At 53.4% G+C, this 23,858-nt stretch overlaps 1 protein-coding gene across 5 annotated transcripts in view; it reads left to right on the top strand.

Annotated features, from left to right (window-relative positions):
• ILDR2 (immunoglobulin like domain containing receptor 2) overlaps nucleotides 1-23,858 on the top strand; it is a 55,707-nt gene that overhangs the window by 6,000 nt on the left and 25,849 nt on the right. For 4 of the 5 annotated variants that reach the window (XM_036442423.2, XM_036442422.2, XM_036442421.2 and 1 more), the window contains exons 2-3: nucleotides 6,669-7,001; nucleotides 7,835-7,954. In XM_036442423.2, the coding sequence (XP_036298316.1) occupies nucleotides 6,669-7,001; nucleotides 7,835-7,954 (453 nt within the window). Of the gene's footprint in view, nucleotides 1-1,730; nucleotides 1,896-6,668; nucleotides 7,002-7,834; nucleotides 7,955-23,858 lie in introns of those variants that run through there. The other variant, XM_036442424.2, reaches the window with a different exon arrangement.

Raw genomic sequence — 23,858 nt, 5'->3', positions numbered from 1 at the left:
GGATGCGAGAAGTGGACAGATGAGCAGAGAGAGAGGACAGGCGCGGGCTTGGCTGGATGTGGAGGTGGGAGGGGAGGGGATGTTATAAGTGCCTTCAGGCTTCTGGCTTGGAGCAGCCGGGGATGCCGCCCAGCGACATGAACGAGTGCAGGAGGAGAAACATCTTAAGGGTGGTGAAGCTTCAAGCTTTTGCATCATAGTAAAGTACTACGGTCTAAGCTACTGTCACAAAGAAATCCTAAAGTATAGTAACTCACACAAAATAATTTCCTTCTCTCCTGTAGCTATCCAGACCCCGTAGGGGTGAGTCTACCATTCCCAACATCGGCTCCCAAGAGCACGTCCCAGCCAGCAGGAGCAGAGGGCACAGAAGTCGCTCATGTCACTTGTCCTCACACTCCCTTGTCCTCACTTAGTCATGCGGCCACCGTTAGCTGCAAGAGAGTCTAGTACGTGGCTGGCCAGATTAAAACCTGGGAAGCTCTGTTCCTAACAGAAGGGGACAGTTAGCATCTCCTTCCACAGCATGATGCGTTTGGAGTGCTTGTGTACCATCCAGACGGGGAATAAAGGGAGGTCATGTGCTGGGGTCTGGCGCTCGGTGAGAAAGCTAGCCTGGAAACACCACTAAGTTGATCAAGATCGATGAGAGCTTTCTTACCTTTCTTACCGAGTGTTCTCTGTGCAAGTGGCTGGTGCAACCTAGAGAGCGGCCCCTGAATGAACCGGGGTTCCTGTGAGGTGGAGGCTGCCCGCTGTAGTGTGGCTGTGGTCCCATTGGAACAGCGGGTAAGCCCGCCAGGCTCTAGCTCACTTCAGATGTCAGGAAGGAGACAGGCTCCTGGCCGGTGGTGACAGAGAACAGGACAGCATGGCTCCACTGGACACACGGAGCATGTGCGTAACGAATGGCACTCTGTGTGCAAAGTGCCAGAGTGCTGGCAGCAAACTCTAATCAGGCCATGAGCCAAGCCCATGTGGGCAAGGGCAGGACTGGTGCTGACCACAGCCCCACGGAGAAGGGGAGAGACTGTGGCCTTTGGGGACTCCTGGGGAGAAGATGTAAAAGAAGGCTTTCATGGTTTCTTAAATCTCAGCATAGTGCACCTGGTCGCTCTCACCCTGAAATGGACCAAGCAATCAGGTATCCTGGTCCTGGGAGCACACAGGAGAACTTACACAGGAAAGGAATTTATTGGAAGTTGATTAACTCACAGAGCCAATGGGGCAGCTGGAGAATCAGGCTTAGATGTTAGGCAGGCACTAAGGGGATGGCTGCCATTTGTTAACTCTTTTTTACTTCATTTTATTTTATAATTTTGTGGTTGTTAATTCTTTTCATTGAATTTTAGAGAGAGGGAAAGGGAGGGAGGGAAGGAAAGAGAGAGAGACATCTATTGGTTGCCTCGCACATGCCCCCTCCTCAACCAGGGTTGGAGAACGAATCTGCAGCCCAGGTACGTGCCCTTGACCAGGAATCGAATCAAACCCGAGACCCTTCAATCTCCATGCCGACACTATAACCACCTAGCAACACCAGCCAGGGCCCCTTTATATTTTATTTTTTAGCCCATGTATAGCAAGAAGATGAATGGTCCTATTTGGGGAGGGATTCAAGCTGCATTTTCTTTGCCTTAAAATCTTGAGCCTGGAGGTCAACAACCCCTTGCTCTTTCCTTGCACAATGCTGCCCAGGGATGGACAGATTTCTCTCCTTCTTTGGGCTCTGGACAGACCTGGAGCGGATGTTTGGACACACCTTACTCATCGGACACATAGGAAACCCGCCCACCAATCGTCCCTTGAACAGTCTTGGGAAATGGGGACACATTACCAATGTGGAGACAGAAGATGAATCTCTTAAAGAAGGTGTAACTCGGAGGCAGGAAAGGAAGGTTTGTGTTGTCAGTGGACGGAGGAAAGCCTTAGACGGCGAAGGCGTGCTGGGGTGGGCAGCTCTGAGGTCAGATCCTGCTTCTGGGGCTTGGAGGGGTCGGGTGGGTGAACTGCAGACGGCCTCTGAAGACGCCTGTCGCTAACGGTGCTAATTTCCCTGACCTTTTCCAGCAGGCGCTGCCTCTGCAGCGGGGCAGGGCTCACAGATCTGCCTCACAAAGATGCTGCCAGGAATAGCTTACTACTCGCGGGGAAAAGGAACTTGCTTTGAAAAAAAAAATGAAAGCGCTAAAATAAGAACAGCCCTGCTTCAGACCCCGCTTTTGTTCATCTCTCAAGTACACAGTCCTCTTCCGTGCGTGCGAATTGGGCCAGGCCTTCTCCCACCACTGGGGAGGCACCGTCTGTGCTGGGAGCTGATCTTCCCGGCCTGCTGAGGAGGTGCCTGGGTGACTCGCTGAGAGGGGGCTGCTGCTTGGAGCCACCACTCAGCCCTCTCCGAGGCACCGGCCAGACGCGTTTTCTGCACTGGGGCCTGCTGAGAAAGGCCCTCAGGTCACCCCTCACTGGCTCTGTCACTCACTGATGCACCCCAATCCCGTGAGCGTCAGCTACACTCTGAGGCTGGGCTGTGTGCGGAGCACTGTCACCCAAATCCTGGCCCCTGCCCTCGGGGACCATAGTTAGAAACCAAGTTTATCTTGAATTTCTCAAGATCAAGGGCAGGCCTTTTAGGCCTTCTTGGACCCAGACCCGCAGCATGCCCACACTTATTCGAGTGTGTGCACGACCGTGCTCAGGGCTTCTCTCCATCTGTGCCAGGAACTCCTCCAGTTACACGTCACTGCATCCCCGCGGGAGGGAATCAGTATTTATAGTTAAGAGAGAAATAGCTTCGTATGCCCAGAGTGTGCCTGGAGCCAGCTGGTGGGGAAGACCTTCTGTGCCATGTCCAGGCATAGGAGATTCATGAAGGAATGGGGAGTGACGGAGGCCTGAGAGCGGGGGACAGAGGGTTAGCTCTGTCTGGGCAGAGGAAACGTGGAGAGCATGTCAGGCGGGAAGAGGCTGCTCTAGAACAGGGCAGCGTGAGGGCCTGTGGGATTTGGTGGTCAGGGACTGTGGAGCCAGTCAGCCTGGGTTCAAGCTGACCATCACTAAGTCGGAGATGTTGGGAAGATACCGACATTCTCTAAGAATCAGTTTCTTCATCCACTAAATGGGGTATAATAGTAATAATAATATCTACTCTATAGGGTTTTTGAGAGAATTCACTAAGATACATGGCTAGTGCTGGACACAATTTCTCACCTGGGTAGCATTTTGTAACTATTTTGGAGTAACAGCGATAGATATCTGACTTAGGGGATGACAGTGAGAATAGAGAAGGGTCAAATTGGGGAACTTAGCCTTAGTGACCAACCGAGTGTGGTCAGGGCCAGAGAGGAGATGGCCGGAATTATGATTTCTTTCTGAGGCAGTAGGTGGGGTGTAGACTGGCAAAGAGCTGGTAGAGGAAGAACCAGCAAAAGCTGGAAGCAGAGGCGATGAGAGATGAGGTGTAGACAGGCTCCACTTGAGGTACCTGTTAAACATGCAGCTGAGGCTTGAGGGAGGTGAGCTTAAGTAGTTGGAACTAAGGGAGAGAGTGACCCTTAGCTTGGATGCACAGATGAATAAATACCGCAAGAGGCTGAGAGGTCTGCACTTAGTTACCTGGCCTTCTAGGACATTCTGCTTTGCCCGTGTAGCACAACAAGGGTAGAGCTTGGATTCTAGTTTAGGACTGACTACAAAATCCACGCCTTAGCTACCCGGCTGTAACAAGGCAGACGATTCCGAGAATGTTTTCCTTCTCCAGGGCAGGAGCTTATGTCCATGTCACAACAGGCGCTGAGAACTGAGTGGCCCCTGTTAATAATTACAGGGGCCCAGCAGCTTGGTCTCTCTTTCTGAGCGAACGGGGCGGGGAAGGAGGTTATTCTTAGTAATCATCTGATGAACAGAACGCCATACCTGACACTCTGATAAAACAACCCCCAACGCTTCTGGCTGCACCTGCTCCTTTGCTGGTTTTATTTATCTGAGAAAGGCTAGGAAATGTGATTCCACAAGTTCGCCTGAATACGTAGCAGAACTGACAGGGAACTGTGCCCATCCCTGGTTATCCAACTGTGGCCACTGAAGTCACTTCACCCCTCTGTCCCATGTAGGGTATCTGGGAAATTGGGAGGTAGATAGGACTGGAAGAAGAATCATGAGGTTGGAGCAGTGCAGTGGGGTTTAAGGAGGAACTGTAAAGAATGTTCCTAATGCAGCTGTGTGAGCAGGGAGAAGGGTATTAGCCCATCAGCACGGGGAGTGGGGAAGGAGGAGGGAGAGCAGCAGTGGAGCCTGGGAGCGGGGGCTCTCAGGTGAGCTCCCGGGTGGAAACTCTTCGCACCTGGCTGGAGCTGGCCTACACAGTCCGGCTGTAGTCAGGCCTACTGAAGCTGGATGGTCATCAAGGTGTGGGAATCTCAGAATAGTAGGAAGAAAAGGATGAGTATTTGAGAACTACCTTTTATAGGCCAAGGTCAGGGGGCTCTGCATGGTCTGCTCTCAGCAGGGGACCCAGGAGGTGACAATGGTTAACAACCCAGTGAGTGGGAATTCTGAGGCTCATTTTACAGATAGAGATTGCCCCGGGGCCTTACCACTGCCACTCTATGGCCAGATGAGGTTCCAAGCCCTATCTTTTGGAGCCAATGCTATGTTGCTGGACCATGCATGCCACCCAGGGCTCATTTAACCAGTTTCCCCTGCAGAGTCCTAGGAATTCCCATGTGAATCCTCATTCACTTGCTCTTCCAGCAGCTGTTAAGCGCTTGGTAGGTTCAAAGCACTTGAAGATTTCCTAAATCCCAAGTACTGTGTTGTGTTCCCAGTTCCAAGGAGAACAGAGCCCTCTCCTCACAGGGATCAGAAGCTAGTGTCTCCCCGTGCATTCACATAGGCCCTCCTGGAAACATCGCCCAAATACCCTACCTTGCCCTCGTCAAAGGTCTTTCTGTAAACACCTCCTCCACAGTGTGTGGCTGAGCTGGAGAGAGGCTTTGTTTCGCAGAGTCACAGTGAGCCTTGGCAGCAGTAAAGGACAGAGGCCCCCACGAGTGAAACGAGGCTTTCCTGCGTGGCTCAGGTCCACCTGTAATTCTCGGGTGAAATTGCCCCAAGTGAACGGAAGCTGATTGGCAGGCTTCTGGCTTCATCTCAGAACCTCTTCATATTCATGTCTTTGCACTGATTTTCCTTTTTTTCTGCTTCTAATCAAAATTCTGGGTCTGCTTCTAACCTCCCATTGATCTAGAAACTCTTGATTCTCCTCCTATTCACCCGAGGAAGTGATGTCCTCTTTGCTTGGCATTTCTAGATCTTACCATTGAGCTCATAGAGGCCCTCTGCCTCCCAAAGGCTCCCCTCATCTTTCATTCACTGAGATCTCCCTCCTTCTTGGACACCAAGCCTCGGTTTTCATCTTTTCACTCTGAAACTTCTCATCTGCTTTCTCCCTCCCTCCCCTACCCTCTCCACTTTGGACCATCCTTCAGAGCTTTTGAACTTAGTCTACTGCTTCTGATCTGAAATCCTCCATTTCTCTCAAAGCCTTCGTTCCCCTTCATCTCTGACCCCTTTGCTTGGTCACCGGCTGGAAGGGAAGTCACTTCCCCCTGAAGCACACTTCCTGTCTCCGCTGGCCTCCTTTATCACAATGTGTTGAGTGCCGATGGCTTCACAGGCCCGGGCAGCAGAGGAAGTGACGGCGTGGCAGGCATCGGAACAGACCCTTGCCAAGGTAGCATAATCAATGTCTACAGGAGAATGCGGGGAGACTGGCGGCCAGGGAGGAAGTGACCGATGCACTGAGTGGTCACAGGTGGCTTTCGAACTGGATTTTGAAAAATGGAAGGAAGTTTCCAAGGAAAGAAGTGAAGCAAAAGCATCCCAGAAACGAGGGGCAACAGGTGTGAAATGGCACCTGGGGAACGTCGGCGCTCAGAGGGGCTGCAGGAAATGAAGGAGGGAGGAGGGACTGGGTGATGAAGGGAGAGCCTTTATGCCTTGCCAAGAATTCCGAAGGCCATGGAGGCGGAGTAGAGGGTTTTGAGGAGAACCCTAACAGTCAGATGTAGAAAGTTCACCTGAACTAAAGAGGAGGCACTTCCTGCGAGCAGCTGCAGCAGGGGACAGACAAGAGATTATTGTGATAGTATAGGCAAGAACGGAGGAGAGCATTTAAGAAGTGGGTTAAAGGCAGGAAGGGCCCTAACCGGTTTGGCTCAGTGGACAGAGCATTGGCCTGCAGACTGAAATGTCCCAGATTTGATTCCGGTCAAGGGCATGTACCTTGGTTGCGGGCACATACCCAGTAGGCAGTGTGCAAGAGGCAGCTGACCGATGTTTTTCTCTCATTGATGTTTCTAACTTTCTATCCCTTTCCCTTCCTCTCTGTAAAAAATCAATAAAATATGTGGATTTTTTTTAATGTTTAGAAGGCGGGAAGGATAGTAAGGATGCTGAGGTCACATTGACGTGACTTGGTGTCTAGTTGGGTATTGGTGGCGATGGCAGTTTCTGAACAAGGCGACCGGATGGAAACTGATGCCATTAACTTGGAGGAGAAAACGTGGGGGTGGGGCAGGGGAGGGAGGGGACACCGGGGTGCATGCCCACGCGCTGTGTGTGACATGCCACATACGGGTGCTGTACGGACATGTCCCTCTGTGTTGCAGCCCTGGCAGGTGGTCTCCAGGTCACAGTGCCCGACAAGAAGCAGGTGGCCATGCTCTTCCAGCCCACGCTGCTCCGCTGCCACTTCTCCACGTCCTCCCGCCAGCCCGCCGTCGTGCAGTGGAAGTTCAAGTCCTACTGCCAGGACCGCATGGGGGAGTCCCTGGGCCTGGCCTCTCCCAGGGCCCAGGCTCTCAGCAAGAGGAACCTGGAGTGGGACCCCTACCTGGACTGCCTGGACAGCCGGAGGACCGTTCGCGTGGTCGCTTCAAAACAGGGCTCGACCGTCACCCTGGGCGACTTCTACCGGGGCAGAGAGGTCACCATTGTCCACGGTAACGAAGCTCTGCTTTGGATTAGGATGGGAGGGACCTTAGTTCCAGACTCCGGGGATACTGGCCTCTCAGCCTCTCAGCCCCCCAAGGCTGATTTTCTGGGACATGGGAGCAGCAAGAACCCATCAACTTACTTTAATGGGCTCGTGGGGGGAGCATGTGACAGCCAGAGCAGACGGAGCTGAGCTCGAGGAGCGTCCTTTCTGTCCTGCCCTCCAGTTGGAGGGCCGTGCTGTCAGAACCAAGATTAAATAGGTTCTAGCAAAAGAACAGCCTCGGTCAGACACCTTGACGTCAGTCTGCAGGGCCTTTCCTAACTCAGAAAGCAGACTCCTCCCTGGGGGAAAGGTGCACCCCTGCGGTCCTGAGCCAGGAGGCTGCCTCGCACATGCCCCACGTCGTGTTCTCTCTCCTCCCCCCTGCTCCTGCTCCCCCCAGCTTTGGACAAGACAGGGGCCTCGGAGTCTGGTTTGATCTATGGGGATATTTGCATGCTGAAGAACTGCTGTGAAGCCAGCTCCTTTGCAGCAGTCCAGGTGATTCTAGAATGTACCTGGCTCTCGGGTCCTCTACGCCCACTTGGCTGCTTGGTCTTCTGTTCCTGGCCCCGCCCTGGAACAAGACCGATTCTACTGGGGCTCCTGGTCTCTGGCCTCAGGGACGCTGGGTTTTTATTTTGCACGTTTGTTTAGGGAAGTCAGACACCTTGTCAGCCACCATCCAGGTAGACCGGACTCTGCGGACACGCCCCAGGGGCCCCCTCAGCTGCATGTTGCTTATTGCTCTTCTCAGAGGCCAGGTGCAGGATTGGGTAATTCTCTCTGTGCTGACAGATGCAGACCTTCAAATTGGAAAACTCATGTGGGGAGACAGCGGCCTCTATTACTGTATCATCACCACCCCCGATGACCTGGAGGGCAAAAACGAGGACTCGGTGGAGCTGCTGGTGTTGGGTGAGTGGAGACATGAACATCTTAGCTGCTGGCCAGTTCCCCTTCTCCATCCCCTGCACACGGCCCTTACCCTCTACAGCCTGACAGAGCGCTTCAGGTGGCCGGCATTTCTCCCGTCTCGTTTCTTGGTGGCTATGGCCCGCTACTTAGCAATGTCCTGAGTGTTTCTTTTGCTCTGTTAGGTTTTCTGGTTTTTTTTTCTTCCTTTCATTTGCATCATTAACCCAGCTTTCTCTCGCTCCAAGCTTTACTTATCTTTATATGCTAACCCTGAAGGAACCGCCTGAGGCCCCTCAAGAGGGTAGAGACCCAGGAGAGCTGGGAAATCACTGGTGAGTCAGGACCTCTGAGAATCGGAATCCTTCCCATTCATTAGCTCCACTTAGGACAATTACGGGGAGATGGCTGAGAACTGGAGAATTTCATGCTGAATGGCGCCATCGCAAAGAGCTGCTGAGCAATGTGGCAGCGTGTAATTGGAAGGCCAATTTCTTGAGTCCTAGAAGTGTCTGAGTTCTTCTCGAAGCAAATATCTATCTAATCCTTATTAATAGCAGTTTCTCCATTAATGCCAACTCATTACTTTGGGCTACTGTTCCCCTTTCGTGGACTGGAGGGATGTCAGTGGGGTGACCTCCTATGAACTTAAAATTGAGCACGTATTTCGTGCTCTATAAGTGTTGGTTAAACAAGGAAATTGAAGTAAAAAATAGGAATGAAAAAGAGAAACTATATAAATTGTAGGGGAAAAGGTAAACACTTGATGCCAGTTTTTTAAAGAAATTACTTTTTTTTTTTTTTTTTTTTTTTTTTTTTTTTAGCTTTTAAGAAACCATGTGATAACCATTTGGGAGAATATTTAAGGTTTAAAGGCAAATGAGGTTATAGGTTAATTTGCACCCTCCCTGGGAAACTCAGTCCCCAGGGACAACTTGAATTGGCCACTTAGGATTTCGTTTCATTCAACCATGACTGTGATTTTGGCAAATCAATGGTTCTGCTGCCTTAACTTTGTAACTTACAGAATGGATGAAGTAATAATGATTAAAAATCATCTCTTTATTGTGAATAATCAACCCTTATCGGAGGGTTGACTTAATTCAAGTGCATATACCTTTGGCCAGTGCATCATACAGCCATACTCCTGGGGTCCGGGAAGGAATGGGAGTGGATTGGAGAGGAGATAAAGGGATGGACAGCTTCTGAGCGTTTTGTAAAAGGACCCTGGGAAACCAGATGGGGGTCGGCTGGGCTCTGGTGACTCAGAAGGAGGAAGAGATAAATGTCTGCATCATCACACACCGCAAGCGGCCAGGTCAGAAACCAGCAGCTCGCTGACTGGGCGGTTATCTGGCCAGTGCCGCCATCATGGGGAAGTGGAGCCTGTGCAGGGGAAGTGGACGGGTAGAAACCACTCAGTAGTCCGGCCCCGGTTCCAGGCGTGGGGAAGGAGCGAGGCGGTGCTGTGTGTGGGAAGGGGGTTAGGGAGCCTATAAATAACCTGGGCAAAGATGCATTCCAGGACAACAGGGTGGAGTAAGGAATGCTCAGGTGGAAGAGGTCGCCCACGATGGGCAAAAAGATGGAGAGCAGAAATCAGTGCTACTTAAAGCGAAGCAGAAAGGAAAACAGGGGCCCTAGCCGGTTTGGCTCAGTGGATAGAGTGTCGGCCTGCAGACTGAAGGGTCCAGGGTTTGACTTCCATCAAGGGCCCAGGCCTGGTTGTGGGCTCAATCCCCAGCAGGGGTTTGCAGGAGGCAGCCAATCAGTGATTTTCCCCCCCATCATTGATGATTCTATGTCTTTCTATCCCTCCCTCTCTGAAATCAATAAAACCACACACACACACACACACACACACACACACACAGACACACACACACACTGGGGAGGCCACAACCCAGCCCATCACAGCAGAGGTGGCATGTCTCACAATTCCACTGTGTTCACAGGAATTAGAAACATGCAGATACATTTGCCATGTAAACTTTTTAGGGAACTCTAGATGTGTAGTTAACTAAAGAGGTTGCCTTGACACCTACAGGAATATTCTGGGTGCCATAAAGGACTATATTTACTTCCCAAATGCAAAATTCTGAGCATTTGTGCCTTGACTCCCTTTATAATAGAGTTTTTCAAAATACTGTCAGTCTGGAAGCCCGGTTATTGGTGTTGTACCTGCAGGCCCATCTGTTAGGTGTTCTTTTCAGGTGAGACCAGGAGAGCATCCCGATTTGTGAGGTCGGCCTCGAGGAGCTGAAGGCCTCAGGGGGAAGGTAACAGGCTCACAATCTGCTTATTTCAGTCCCATGAGCCACCGGCTCGGGCACTGAACTTGGCATGAGGAGGGGTGGGAGGACCTGGTCCAGGGGAAGAGGACGTGGAACAGGAGCCTGGGACGTGTCTCCAGAGGGACTGGAAGCTTGCTGTGAGGCCGGATAAAATGAGAGCCAGGTGTGGACGTCACAGGCTGGGGAGTGCATTTCCGTGAGAGCAGGAGCTGCTGACGGCTGGAGACATGGGAAGAAGGACAGTCTTCTCTGGAGCAGTGACTCCCATGTCCTTAAGCGGTTGAAAACTTTCTTAAGAGTTTCATCAAGCTTTTATGCTTAGGAACGGTGCTTCACTAAGTTACTTCTGAGCTTTATTTCAATTCTAAAATTCTAAAATCTCACATTAAAATGTAGATGAACGTGAGTGATGCGACTACCTTGAGAAAATGACTTCCCGGAAATTCGTGGCAGAGATGAAAGGTTACGGGTTGGTTATAAGGACACGCAGTGTGATGCTCGTTCACAGAGAAGCCGGGTGGCGGGGGTGGGGGGGTGGGATAAAGGGTGGCCTTCTGCAGAGAGTTCAGGGCTAACGGGTGGTCCCACCGGAATGAGAAGACTCTTGATGATGATTGAAGGAGCTGAAATGTTAGCTCTTCTTGGAGTTCATCACAAAATGGGCAGCAGATAACTGGTTGGAATTTCAGAGGACCAATCAGCAAAGATGGGCGAATTAGAGCAAAGATCAGAGAATTTAGTTTTCTGTTTATGCTCACAAAGACGAACATGGAGAAGTGGCTGGAGCAGATGGTGAAGTGTCTTATATGTAGGACTGAGAAGTTTGAACTTCATCTTGAAGACCATGGGGAGCTGGTGAAGAAACTCTAGCAGAAGAATGAAACTAGACCTCAGGGCGGGAGTATGATTAGCAGCAGGGTAGACAATGCACTGAGGAGGGTGTGCTGGGAGAGGGGGCAGTCAGGGGGCTGCTGGAGAGCACAGAGGGGTGGATTGACAAAAGTCGGCATAGAAACATTTCTGAGGTCACAGGACTCCTAGTTCCCTGGGTAGCCAACCGCTCCACCAACTCAAAGAGAGGACACTGGGCGGAGAGCAGGTTGGGGGGCAGGAGAATGAGTTTGGTTCTGGATGTGTTGAACATGAAAGGCCTTGTGGGGCATCCAGACGGTGTCCCAATTAGAAATATAGGCCTGGAACTCGGTGGAGAAGCGAGGATGAGAGACAATAGATTAGAGAACCATGAGTGATAGTCAGAACCATGAAAGAAGGGATGAGCCAACCAGGAAGATTATATAAAGGGCAGAGGGCCAAGGACGGAACCCATCAGGCATATGTCCTACTTTCACTTCAGGAAAATGGTAGCATGGCCACTGCCTATGGCATGTCTCCATTTCCCTACAACGCAGGGAGCTCTCCAACAGCGAGGGCCGTGGGTCAGCAGAGGCGCGGACCACTCCCCTCTGTGTTTGCATCTGCGCTGCCTAGCGGAGGGTCTGCAGTAAGGAAGCTTGAGGGCATTTTCCCCCCTCAAATGATAAGTGGGCAGAATCTGTAATTAATGCTTACTTTGTTCCTCTTAAATGTTAGTTAGCGCTGAGCATTTATTTGTTGATTGATAGAGTGTCAATACAATAAGCATCTACAATCTCCAGAGAGAATATGCATTAATCTCCTTAGTCTTAATTCTCCAGCTGGGTATTTACATTATTACTCATAGTCTATCGATCAGGGACTGTGGTGGAAAGCAACAATTACACGCTGGGTAGCAGAAAGGAATTCATTGGAAGGAAATTGCAAGGAAGACAGGAAAGTCAGTCTCTGAAAGGATAGTAGTACATTAGGGTAACGCTTGTTAACTCCTGTAAAAGCAGTGCCCAAATCTCAATGACTTATCACCACGGAAGTTGGTTACTTCATCTGGTCATAGATGAGGGTAGGAGGCTCACCTGATTGCCCCCTTCCCGGTGGTGGTATAAGGGGTCTGGCTGCTCCATTGTTCAACTCTGCTGCATGGGAGACCATTGGTCCCAGCCACACAGAAAGATAGAATGAGGCAGGTCAGATGGGACTTTTTAGAGACCAGGTCTGGGTCACCTGTTTTGTATGTGCCCAGGAAGAGAGTTAGACTGTGCAGATGAACAGCCTCATCCCTGCCCTGCCAGAGCTGCCCCGGGGTCTGTGTAGCAAGAATTGGTAGGCAGCCGAAACCGGTTTGGCTCAGTGGATAGAGCGTTGGCCTGCTGACTCAAGGGTCCCGAGTTCGATTCCGGTAAAGGTTGCGGTACCTTGGTTGTGGGCACATCCCCAGTGGGGGGTGTGCAAGAGGCGGCTAATTGTTGTTTCTCTCTCATCGATATTTTTGACTTTCCCTCTCCTTTCCTCTCTGTAAAAAAAATAAATAAATAAATAAAAAATCAATAAAATATATTAAAAAAAAAAAAAATTGGTAGGCAGTGTGTTTAGGGTTCCAGGGCCAGAAAACATCAGTAGAACTGTTATATTTTCTGCTCTTGCATTTTCCCATCCAAGAATCAGCCTCAGGAGAGAGTCCCGTTGGCCCAGTTTGGACAGGTGTCCATGCTTAGCCTTGGGTGCTCAAGGGCTGCTGGACAGCTAGTCTCTCGAGATATGAAAGAGAATTGATTTCCCAAGTAAACTTTGGAGCACGATGACAAAGTAAGACAGGACATGAGATGCCCCCAAAGCAATATGTGTCCACCGTCTGTTATTACTGTAACGTACACAGGTAATACTGTTAGTCCATAAACTCTCCTGTGATAACCGGGCCAGGTAGCAGCGCAGGCGTTATTGTCCTCATTGCCCAAGTGAAGAACGCCACGTTCATTATCCTGGTGCACAGACACCCCAGGGCTGGTTCCTAGCCCCACCTCTTCCCACGCGGGCCGACCTGTCCATCTAAAGCGGCTGTAAAACGTGGCTGCTGCTTGAGGCCCAGGAAACGGTTTTTACTTGTCCCAGGTTGGCTTTAGAGTTTCATTTTATTTCTTAGTAAAACTGCCCTTAACCACTGGCCGAGGCCCTCGCTTCAAAGGCCTAGCTGTTCTTGTCCAGGCGGCGCCTGGGTCTCCTCGTCCGAAGCATCTTCAGATCTCCATGGAAGCTCCTTCCGGAGGGCTCAGAAATGTCCGAAGACAGCGAGTGACTCGGGAAATGGGAGGACCTCTGTGGACTCGCTGTAAGCACAAGAACTGTCTGAGCCCCTTGTGTATCTCTCTGATGCTTGAGAAGGCAAAGCCGTTCTGGAGTTGGATGTGCTCATGATGTTTGGGTGCCTCGAGCTGACGCTGGCAAGTACCTTAGAAATAATTAGACAGACGCTTGGGGTTGTGGGGCTGGACCTCCCCAGCCCTGAAAGGTGGGAGTGTCCGGAAGTCCGCCACCCGGGGTTAGACCTGGGTGTAAGGTCGCTGGCCACGGCAGGCCGTCTGGGACCTGGCCTGGGCACTGCTGGAGCAGGAACAAAGCCCCGGGCGGCCCCGGCTGGCAGGAAAGGACTCAGGAAGGTGCCAGCGGGGAGGCTGTTATTTAAAAATCGGAAGCAGCTCGCTTTGCTCTGCCCCGCTTCTGTGACAAAGTGAGGGCCTGGCCTCTTCCTTCTGAGGCCCCATGTGGCCGCTTGTTTGTTAAGGGCCTTCAGGCAGAAGGAGGAGGGGAAGGGCCGGGCAGAAATAGGGCAGGATGCGTACTCGTGCCTGTGGCCGAGACCAGGAGGCCATGGACCAGGGCGTGTGTAGATGGAAGCTACATGCGAAATGGCAGTTTGGGGAAACTGGTGAGTGAGGAGGCCGAGGCGCTGCCCTGTGGTGAGGGGAGGCGGGCGCTCGCCCAGGGTCTGAGTGAGCACCACCAAGCCGGGGTTCAGAGCCCGTCCTCTGCCTGTGGCTTCCCTCCCCGCCCACAGTTTGCAGAACGAATCCTCCATGCAGGCCCAGGACGCCCGCTGCTGTCTTGTTCTGGGTTAATACTGTTTATTGGAGGGGGAAATGATGCAGGTTTCTTGAGAAATTTTTAAACGAAGTAGGAAAGTACAAAAGGAGAAAATATCTCCTGAACTTTGGCCTCGCAGAGCTGACAGGCTGTTCGCCAGAACTCCCTCTGCACAGCAGCCCTAGTCTAAGGCCGAGTCCAAGAGGGTACCCACCTCAGGCCTGGCCATGTCAATGTGGGGCGGGCCAGAGGGCCTCCTCCTGCCAGTGTGGGGGCCAGAGGGCCTCCTCCTGCCAGTGTGGGGGTCAGAGGGCCTCCTCCTGCCAGTGTGGGGTCAGAGGGCCTCCTCCTGCCAGTGTGGGGGTCAGAGAGCCTCCTCCGGCCAGTGTGGGGGCCAGAGAGCCTCCTCCTGCCAGTGTGGGGTCAGAGGGCTCCTCCTGCCAGTGTGGGGGTCAGAGGGCCTCCTCCAGCCAGTGTGGGGTCAGAGGGCTCCTCCTGCCAGTGTGGGGTCAGAAGGCTCCTCCTGCCAGTGTGGGGGTCAGAGAGCTGCTCCTGCCAGTGTGGGGGTCAGATGGCTCCTCCTGCCAGTGTGGGGGTCAGAGGGCCTCCTACTGCCAGTGTGGGGGTCAGAGGGCTCCTCCTGCCAGTGTGGGGGTCAGATGGCTCCTCCTGCCAGTGTGGGGGTCAGAGGGCCTCCTCCTGCCAGTGTGGGGGTCAGAGAGCTCCTCCTGCCAGTGTGGGGGTCAGAGGGCCTCCTCCTGCCAGTGTGGGGTCAGAGGGCTCCTCCTGCCAGTGTGGGGGTCAGAGGGCTCCTCCTGCCAGTGTGGGGGTCAGAGGGCCTCCTCCTGCCAGTGTGGGGGTCAGAGGGCCTCCTCCTGCCAGTGTGGGGTCAAAGGGCCTCCTCCTGCCAGTGTGGGGGTCAGAGGGCCTCCTCCTGCCAGTGTGGGGGTCAGAGGGCCTCCTCCTGCCAGTGTGGAGTCAGAGGGCCTCCTGCCAGTGTGGGGGTCAGAGGGCCTCCTGCCAGTGTGGGGGTCAGAGGGCCTCCTCCTGCCAGTGTGGGGGTCAGAGGGCCTCCTCCTGCCAGTGTGGGGGTCAGAGGGCCTCCTCCTGCCAGTGTGGGGGTCAGAGGGCCTCCTCCTGCCAGTGTGGGGGTCAGAGGGCCTCCTGCCAGTGTGGGGGTCAGAGGGCCTCCTCCTGCCAGTGTGGGGTTCAGAGGGCCTCCTCCTGCCAGTGTGGGGTTCAGAGGGCCTCCTCCTGCCAGTGTGGGGGTCAGAGGGCCTCCTCCTGCCAGTGTGGGGGCCAGAGGGCTCCTCCTGCCAGTGTGGGGGTCAGAGGGCTCCTCCTGCCAGTGTGGGGTCAGAGGGCTCCTCCTGCCAGTGTGGGGGTCAGAGGGCTGCTCCTGCCAGTGTGGGGTCAGAGGGCTCCTCCTGCCAGTGTGGGGGTCAGAGGGCCTCCTCCTGCCAGTGTGGGGTCACAGGGCCTCCTGCCAGTTGGGGGTCAGAGGGCCTCCTGCCAGTGTGGGGGTCAGAGAGCTGCTCCTCCTGCCAGTGTGGGGGTCAGAGGGCCTCCTCCTGCCAGTGTGGGGGTCAGATGGCTCCTCCTGCCAGTGTGGGGGTCAGAGGGCTGTTCCTCCTGCCAGTGTGGGGGTCAGAGGGCTGCTCCTGCCAGTGTGGGGGTCAGAGGGCTGCTCCTGCCAGTGTGGGGGTCAGAGGGCTCCTCCTGCCAGTGTGGGGGTCAGAGGGCTCCTCCTGCCAGTGTGGGGGTCAGAGAGCCTCCTCCTGCCAGTGTGGGGGTCAGAGGGCCTCCTCCTGCCAGTGTGGGGTCAGAGGGCCTCCTGCCAGTGTGGGGGTCAGAGAGCCTCCTCCTGCCAGTGTGGAGGTCAGAGGGGGCCTCCTCCTGCCAGTGTGGGGGTCAGAGAGCCTCCTCCTGCCAGTGTGGGGGCCAGAGGGCTCCTCCTGCCAGTGTGGGGGTCAGAGAGCTCCTCCTGCCAGTGTGGGGGTCAGAGGGCCTCCTCCTGCCAGTGTGGGGGCCAGAGGGCTCCTCCTGCCAGTGTGGGGGTCAGAGGGCTCCTCCTGCCAGTGTGGGGTCAGAGGGCTCCTCCTGCCAGTGTGGGGTCAGAGGGCTCCTCCTGCCAGTGTGGGGGTCAGAGGGCCTCCTCCTGCCAGTGTGGGGGTCAGAGGGCCTCCTCCTTCCAGTGTGGGGTCAGAGGGCCTCCTGCCAGTGTGGGGGTCAGAGAGCCTCCTCTTGCCAGTGTGGGGGTCAGAGGGGGCATCTCTCCTCCACGCCAGCTGCTCCTGCTCAGGCTCCCTCCATCAGGTTCGGCATCCCGGACTTGAACCCCTCCTACCTCGGTGGAGTATAAAGTGCTTTTCTCCTTAGTTTCAGCAAAGGTCCTGTTGCTGGGTGGACCACAGATTCCAAAAGAAGAAGAGAACGCCAGGCAGGCAGAGCAGACACTGCCACTGCCGCTGCCCGCATGTTGTGGCTTCATGGCTTCTGCGTCTTCCCTGGCCGAAGGCAGTGCTACTCCAGGGGCAGGTCAGGTCCGGTGAGGAGGGGCTAAAGTTGGGGTTCACTCTGCTCCTGCTTCCTCCCCCCTCGCCCTGTCTTTTCCCAGGTCAAAGGCATATACCACCTAGGAACAGGTGTGTGTGAACTTTTTTACATATGTGTTTTTAATCCTCACCTGAGGGTATGTTTATTGGTTTGAGAGAGAAACGTGGATTGTTTGCGTCTCATCTGTGCCCTGACCCAGGGCTCAAACCCTCTACCTAGGTGTGTGCCTGACTGGGACACCATCCTGCAACCATGTTTTAGGGTTAAAAATGTTTGTGTGTTTGTTAGTGACCATTAACACACACTCATTATGTTAGTTTCAAGTGTACAGCGTAGTGATTAGACATTTGTATTCCTTATTGGTGATCACCCCGTCAGCCTGGTACTGGTCTGGCTCCATACATCGTTTATTAAGTTATTACAACAGCACTGGCTGCATTTGCGTGAGGGTTATATGGGCGCGTCTCTCAGGCTGTGCAGAGATCCCTGCACTCACCCGGGGTCTGTGCCTACACTGGGCCCCCCGCCCCCGCCCCCAGGACATTCCTCTGGCTCTTTAGAGAGGCTACTTGTTGCCAAGGCTCCCCTCCCGCTCTCGGCCTCTGCCTGCCCAGTGGCTCCTAACTGAGGAGATTTGCCAATTAAAAGGGCTGCAGCTCCCAAGTTCCCATGGCAACAGCCTCCCCGGAGGTCTTTCGGCCTGCTCAAACTTTGATCTCTGAGAGTGCTGCTCTGGCTTCTCTGGAAGGTTTACAAACAGAAAGCGGGAAAGGAATTGGAGGGGAAGGAAGAAAAGGCTCCCCCTGCAGAAGGAGCCGGCGTTAATTACAGCCACACTCGGGGTGTAAATCTGGGGGTGACGCCTGTGGAACACCCTCGGATTTGGGCTGAGCCCACATTTTCACTTGTCGAATCAACTGTCCTTCATACGGTGGCCCCACTCGAAAGACCGAAAGCAGGGCGATTCTGGAGGTGGGTGGAAGCGCCCTTTCTGTGCTCAGCAGACACTGGGCCTTCTCATTTCTGGAGGAGCTGAGACAACCGTTCAGGCTGCCCGACGGGAGAGAAGACTAAAGAGGAGTGACCTTCAGCCCTGGCCCTTTCCCCAAGCCCGCGGCCCCGTGCTGGCCTTCCGCCTGAGCTCACTCGGTGCCTCTGTTGGTCTTGGTTTGAGATGAACCAGGAAATGGGTTGAAGGGATGGAGAGCTGGGAGAGTTAGCCAGGTGCCAATCAACCAAAACCTGATTCTGGCTCATGATTGTCAACAACAAGCCTTCCCCCCCCCCCCACCCCCAGGACCCCAGCCAGGCCTCTCTTTGCAGGAGGTGGGGGATTGGTGTGGGTTGGGGGGAGGGGGATGGGACGGGGAGGGCGGTCTCAGACTCTCCTGCATCCTTGCCACCTTGCTCTTGAATAGGTACCATGGAGTGCAGTCAGTTTTGCTTCAAATTGATTTTTATCAAAATTATTATTTAAATGTAATCAGTATTTTTGCATACTAAGTGCCTAGCACAGTGAGGATTCAAAATGACAATATATGACACAGTCTTGTTCCTATAAAAAATCACTGTCTTTTGGTGAAGATAAAAATTATATATTTGAAGCAATTAGAGAACAACACAGGAAAGATTAAAACTGTATTTGAGATGAAATACCCAGGCTACTGGTGCTCAGGAGGGGCTGCTTTGCCCCAGGGGGCAGTGGGCAGTGTCTGGAAACGCTGTTGGTTGGCACACATGTGGGGTGCTAGCGTCAAGGAGGCTGTTCCAATCCTGCGTGACAGGACAGACAACCTCCTACACCCTCCATGCACGGGACAGACAGCCTCCCACACCCTCCATGAATGGGACAGACAGCCTCCTACACCCTGCGTACATGGGACAGACAGCCTCCTACACCCTGCATGCACAGGACAGACAGCCTCCTACACCCTGCGTACACGGGACAGACAGCCTCCCACACCCTGCATGCACAGGACAGACAGCCTCCCACACCCTGCATGCACAGGACAGACAGCCTCCCACACCCTGCATGCACAGGACAGACAGCCTCCCACACCCTGCATGCACAGGACAGACAGCCTCCCACACCCTGCATGCACGGGACAGACAGCCTCCCACACCCTGCATGCACGGGACAGACAGCCTCCCACACCCTGCATGCACGGGACAGACAGCCTCCTACACCCTGCATGCACAGGACAGACAGCCTCTCACACCCTGCATGCACAGGACAGACAGCCTCCCACACCCTGCATGCACGGGACAGACAGCCTCCTACACCCTGCATGCACAGGACAGACAGCCTCCCACACCCTGCGGGATGGACAGACTCCTATACCCAGCAAAGAAGATCCGGCCCCATGTGTCAATAGCCAGGTTACAAAATCCTGATCTGACCACAGTTCACTCTGGGGACTGGAGAAGGTCACTGCCTACAGCATGGCTGTGGGGTCATAGTCCCTGGACTCGGTGCACCCATGGAGCTTGGACAGGCCAGTGTCCTTATCTGTAAAAGCAGATGAGGAGGAATAAAACTTCCTGGGGAAACTGCTGTGAGGCACATGACCAGAACCTGTAGGATGAGTTCCTTTCCATCCTTCCATCCCCACATCTCTTCCAGCCTGTCAGCCATGGTCTGAGGGACTGCAGGGAATTCGTGTGGGACTCCTGCTAGGGGCCGACTCTCCTCTAGCCCGTTCCACAGACGGACTTTGAGCCACTGTGAATTGGCAATCCTGTTTCTAACAGCCATGTTTTCACGGTGACATCTGTGCTGTGCCCTGTGGAGGTGACCGCTGCAGCCCTGTGGGAACCTCTGCCAGTGGGCTTTAGGACATTCCGTCCCAGCTCCCAGCGTGCTGTCTTTCGGTTGCTCTGTTTTGGTTGCCCCCAGTTCTCAGTGGACGGCCCTTAGTTAATTACAGGGTGTGACCACCTATACAAGGATTAGGGCCACAGGTGAAGTCTGGAGGCTTTGGGGGGCACCTAAGGGCTGTGATGAGAATATGGGTCCTGGAAAGTCTAGATGGGTGACTGTAATTTATGGTCCAAACGAAGAGACTCCTAGAGTGAGGAGAGCCTGCTAAGTTATGTCAGGACAACAGGCATACACTGAGAATGTCTAGGCAGAGTGGCAAGAGGGTCCCACCATCTTTAGAGATGACCCCCCTGAAGGCCCTCCTCTCAATTAGACAGGAAGTGAAGTTCCAGAGGAGCTGGGGGCAACCTGGGAGCCCTGGCTGAAGCTGGCATTTCCTTCATGAGGACCTACTATGTGCATATCTCCAAGCAAAGGGCCCAGACAACAGATGGTGGTTTGCATAATATCTTCTAACTGAAAAACTGGCGCTAAGATTTCCTCAGGGTAAGGGAGTTCCATTTAGGCTCTTCCAGATCGGGGTTGTTAAGAGAACAAAGCAGGACTTGGAGGCGGGGTTGGCCCGGCCAGGAGCCCCAGCTCCAGCCCCAGCCCCAGGCCTTGCTGCAGTGTGCTTCCTGACCCTCCCCTCCTCCCCCAACACACACACACACACACACACACACACACACACACACACACACCCCCACCCTCTTCCACAGCCTCCTCCCAGCTCACTTGTTGCTCTTGGAGGTGGGAGGAAACTGGCCTTTAATTAGTGCGCATTCTTCCAGCTCCGGTTGCTGGTTGCTGTGGTGACAGGTTGGGGTTGGGGGAGAGGGGAAGGGGAGCAGCTGGGTCCACAGCCAGCCTCATTGTAGTCCGTGGAAAGGCTGCAGGCCTGTGTCCCTGCACGGGAGAGGGGGTGTCACCAGAGAGTCGGCTCAGCCCTGCATAGAAAGAATGGCAGCCCTTGGAAGCGGGTCAGGAGACAGTCATCCCATTTTTCTCCAAAGCCAGCTGCCGCTATTCAAGTGCGCAGGGTTGCGTTCACACGGAGAGGGGCTGGCCTGGGAGAGGGCAGGAACTCTGACATCCAGGGCTGCGGGGGCGTGCCCCCTCTCCCCACCTCCCTCCCCCCATGCAGACTCCCGGGCTGTTTTGGTTAAGGAGAGTAGCTGTCCTTGGTATCTTTGTAGCTAAGGTGCCTGGGCCAGTCTCATGCAAGGAGCCCAGCAGCTCAGGAAAACCCCTGGAATCACCCCAAGAAACTCCGTATCTTCTTGATAGATTAAATGGAGAAGGTAGACTGGAGACTGGGTTGGCAGGACACACAGGCTTTATTGGAAGGAAGGGTACCTCTGCCAGCTGCTTCCACAGAGGAGCGGAAGAGAGCAAGCGAAGGGCTTAAAGGAACCTTTAAGGTTAGGGAGCGGGGCTTAGCGCACTCAGCACATGCTGATTGGTGATTAGGGACCTAGGGCCTTAGGAATGGGGGAGGGGCCTAGGGTGTTTGGCAGGTGCTGATTGGTGGTTCAGAGCTCAGGAATGTCTGGCCGCAGGTGGGGTTTACCTCTGTCCATCAACTGGAGAAAGGGAGGATCTATCACTTCTGTCCATGAACCCCTCCCTCCTCACAGCATTCTGGAGGCAATTGGGGCCATCCCCTGCCTTTCCTCTTAGGCCAACTGGAGCACCTTACATCACTGATCACATTTTACATCTGTGCACTCTCTGGGGCCGGGGCTTGGCTCACCGTAGCACCTTTGGAAGACCGAGTACTTTGCAGTTGGTGTTGGTTGGGTCCAAGCCCCTCTGCCAGGGACTGGACCTCCTGGGATGCCGGGTATTCGATGGAAAAGCCATGAGAAGTTGTAGATATGTCAGAGAGTCTTTATTGTAGCCCAAGCAGCCATCGCTAACAAGGAGCCACCAGACAAAACAGTTCTTCAAAGTAAAGTCCCATACCATAGCTGTACACTGGCTAAACAACAATGTATCTTTCCCACACAGCAGCAGCAGCCTGGTGGGCAGTAACATGCTTTAATACCAACTCAGACAAAAAGAGGCTTCTTCCAAAATACTGACCTCACTATGTTGGGTTATAGACGGGCACGTTTACCCAGTGGACATAGTCAGACTACTGTGGCCTTTCTGTGCACCTGCGTATAGTATCTTAGCCTTGAACATTCTGATTAAGAGTCCCACGCTCAGAGTGGCCTTGCACATCCGGCGTACTCTGACCAGGTCCCCGTGGTATTATCATGTAGCAGCATGGCGAATGCCCTTTCATTAGATCATAGGGTCATGACTACTCAGTAATCACTTTCTGGATGCAACTTTAAAAGGTGCTGAAATTTTTAACCACCTCTAACATTCCCTACACCCAAAAATTACACTTGAATTATTTAAGTAGAGCAGTGATGCCACAAACACATTTGAGGGTCCCTCACTGCAAATACCAAGAGATGAGGAAGCAGTTAAATTTAAGGACAAGCAAATCTGGAGAGGGAGTGAGGTATGGCAAAATATAAATAAATCTATAATATAAAGAGGTAGTATGCTAATTTGTCTGTACGGTGGGTGTCCTAGTCATGACCAGTCTGTGAGTGGGGACAGGGCCACAAGGCTAATGTCACGCTGCCTGTGTGTGTCCTCGCCCAATGCTGAGGTGAAGCTGCTTGCCTGCATCTCTGGCTACAGACATGACACTGCCTGCATGCATCCCCGTTCAATGCTGATGTGATGTTGTGGGGTGGGTGGGTGGGGCCTGGGCTTGACAGGGCACCTCAGGCCACACCCCCTACCCAGAACCAGGCTGGGACACCTCAGGCCATGCCCCCCCCCCCGCCCCAGTGCTGGGCCAGGAGACCTCAGGCCGTGCCCCCTGCCTGGCAGGGCTTGACAGGGAACCTCAGGCCTTGTCCCCCACCCTAGAGCTGGGGCAGGGCACCTCATGCTGTGCCCCCTCCACCCCAGTACCGGGCTGGGGGACCTGAGGCTGCCCTCCACCACCACCACCACCACCACCACCCCCCTCCGAAGAGGCTTGATGGTTTTGGGGCCTGCTAGGTCTGGGTCTCCTGCATTTTCGAAGCGAGTGTGGGTGGTGGGTGGGGACTTGACCCTAGGTCTCACAGCACACCCCAGACTCTGACAGGAGGGGGATTTTATGTACATTTTACTAATTTTCTTTCATCCCTGACACTTCTATTATAGAGAAAAGGAAAATAGCAATATTAAAATACTTATTCTAATTAACTTCCTTTTAATGTGCATGGATTTCATGCACTGGGCCACTAGTAAAAAATAAATACTGGAATGGGACAAGTAGATCTAGGTTCTACTCTTGGTTTGATCGTTAGTCAGCTGTGTGACTCTGGTAAAATTTGTAACCTTTCTGAGCCTCAGGTTCCTAAGAATGAGTAGGTACAGATTTGATGATCTCCAAGATCTTTCTAGTTATCAAATCTGACTTCTGTGTGAATAGAAGTCAGTGATTTGAACCAACCTTACAATTACTGCCAAAAAGCCCAAAGCATTTATGAACAGCTAATTGCAGATGGTCTAATACTAGTCATTATTAGTATTGGAGAGACTCCAATGTCAGAATTATTCAATATAGTTTAAAGTGAATTAAAATGTAAAGGATACAAAAAGAAAGCGTTCACGTATGAAAGGCTTGCGTACATGGTCTATAAATATACATAAAGAGAGGGAGGCCAGCTCCAAATTCGTGATGGGTAACCACAAACTCTCTGAATGCATGGTTGCCGGGGGATACGGGATAAAAGCAGGGATGTGTGTGCCCTTGGGAAATTTCCTATCTATTTGGGATTCCAAATAGCCATAGAAACAAGTTTACACTTCAAAGAGCCAGAGAAAGGCATCTTCTCTCTTTGAAGACTTTGAAAGGGAACGTTTGGGGGGGTTAGGAGCTGAGAGAACGGGGTGGGTACTGTGCTCCCCTGAGAACTGACCTGGAGTCTGAGGAAGGCCTCGTGTGGGAGGAGCCCACCGGTGTTTTAGGCAGAGGAAGGAGAGGGAACCTCGAGGACGGGAAGCAAGCACCGGCAGGTAGTGCGCTGGCGAAGCCCAGGAGGACTCCACGAGAATCAGCTCAGTGCACTGAATGGAGATGGCGCGCTGTCCGCAGCGGCAGCCTCGCCAGGACAAGGGAAACTCATCCTGGCGAGTTAACCTTTGCCCTCTGAGGGCTTGTATTTAAGTTTCAGGAGTAAACTTA

The sequence above is a fragment of the Pipistrellus kuhlii genome, unplaced genomic scaffold, assembly GCF_014108245.1.
Source record: "Pipistrellus kuhlii isolate mPipKuh1 unplaced genomic scaffold, mPipKuh1.p scaffold_m20_p_18, whole genome shotgun sequence".
Classification (NCBI taxonomy): Eukaryota; Metazoa; Chordata; class Mammalia; order Chiroptera; family Vespertilionidae; genus Pipistrellus; species Pipistrellus kuhlii.
The sequence above is the reverse complement of the archived record's forward strand: the minus strand, read 5'-3'. Positions and strand labels throughout refer to the sequence as shown.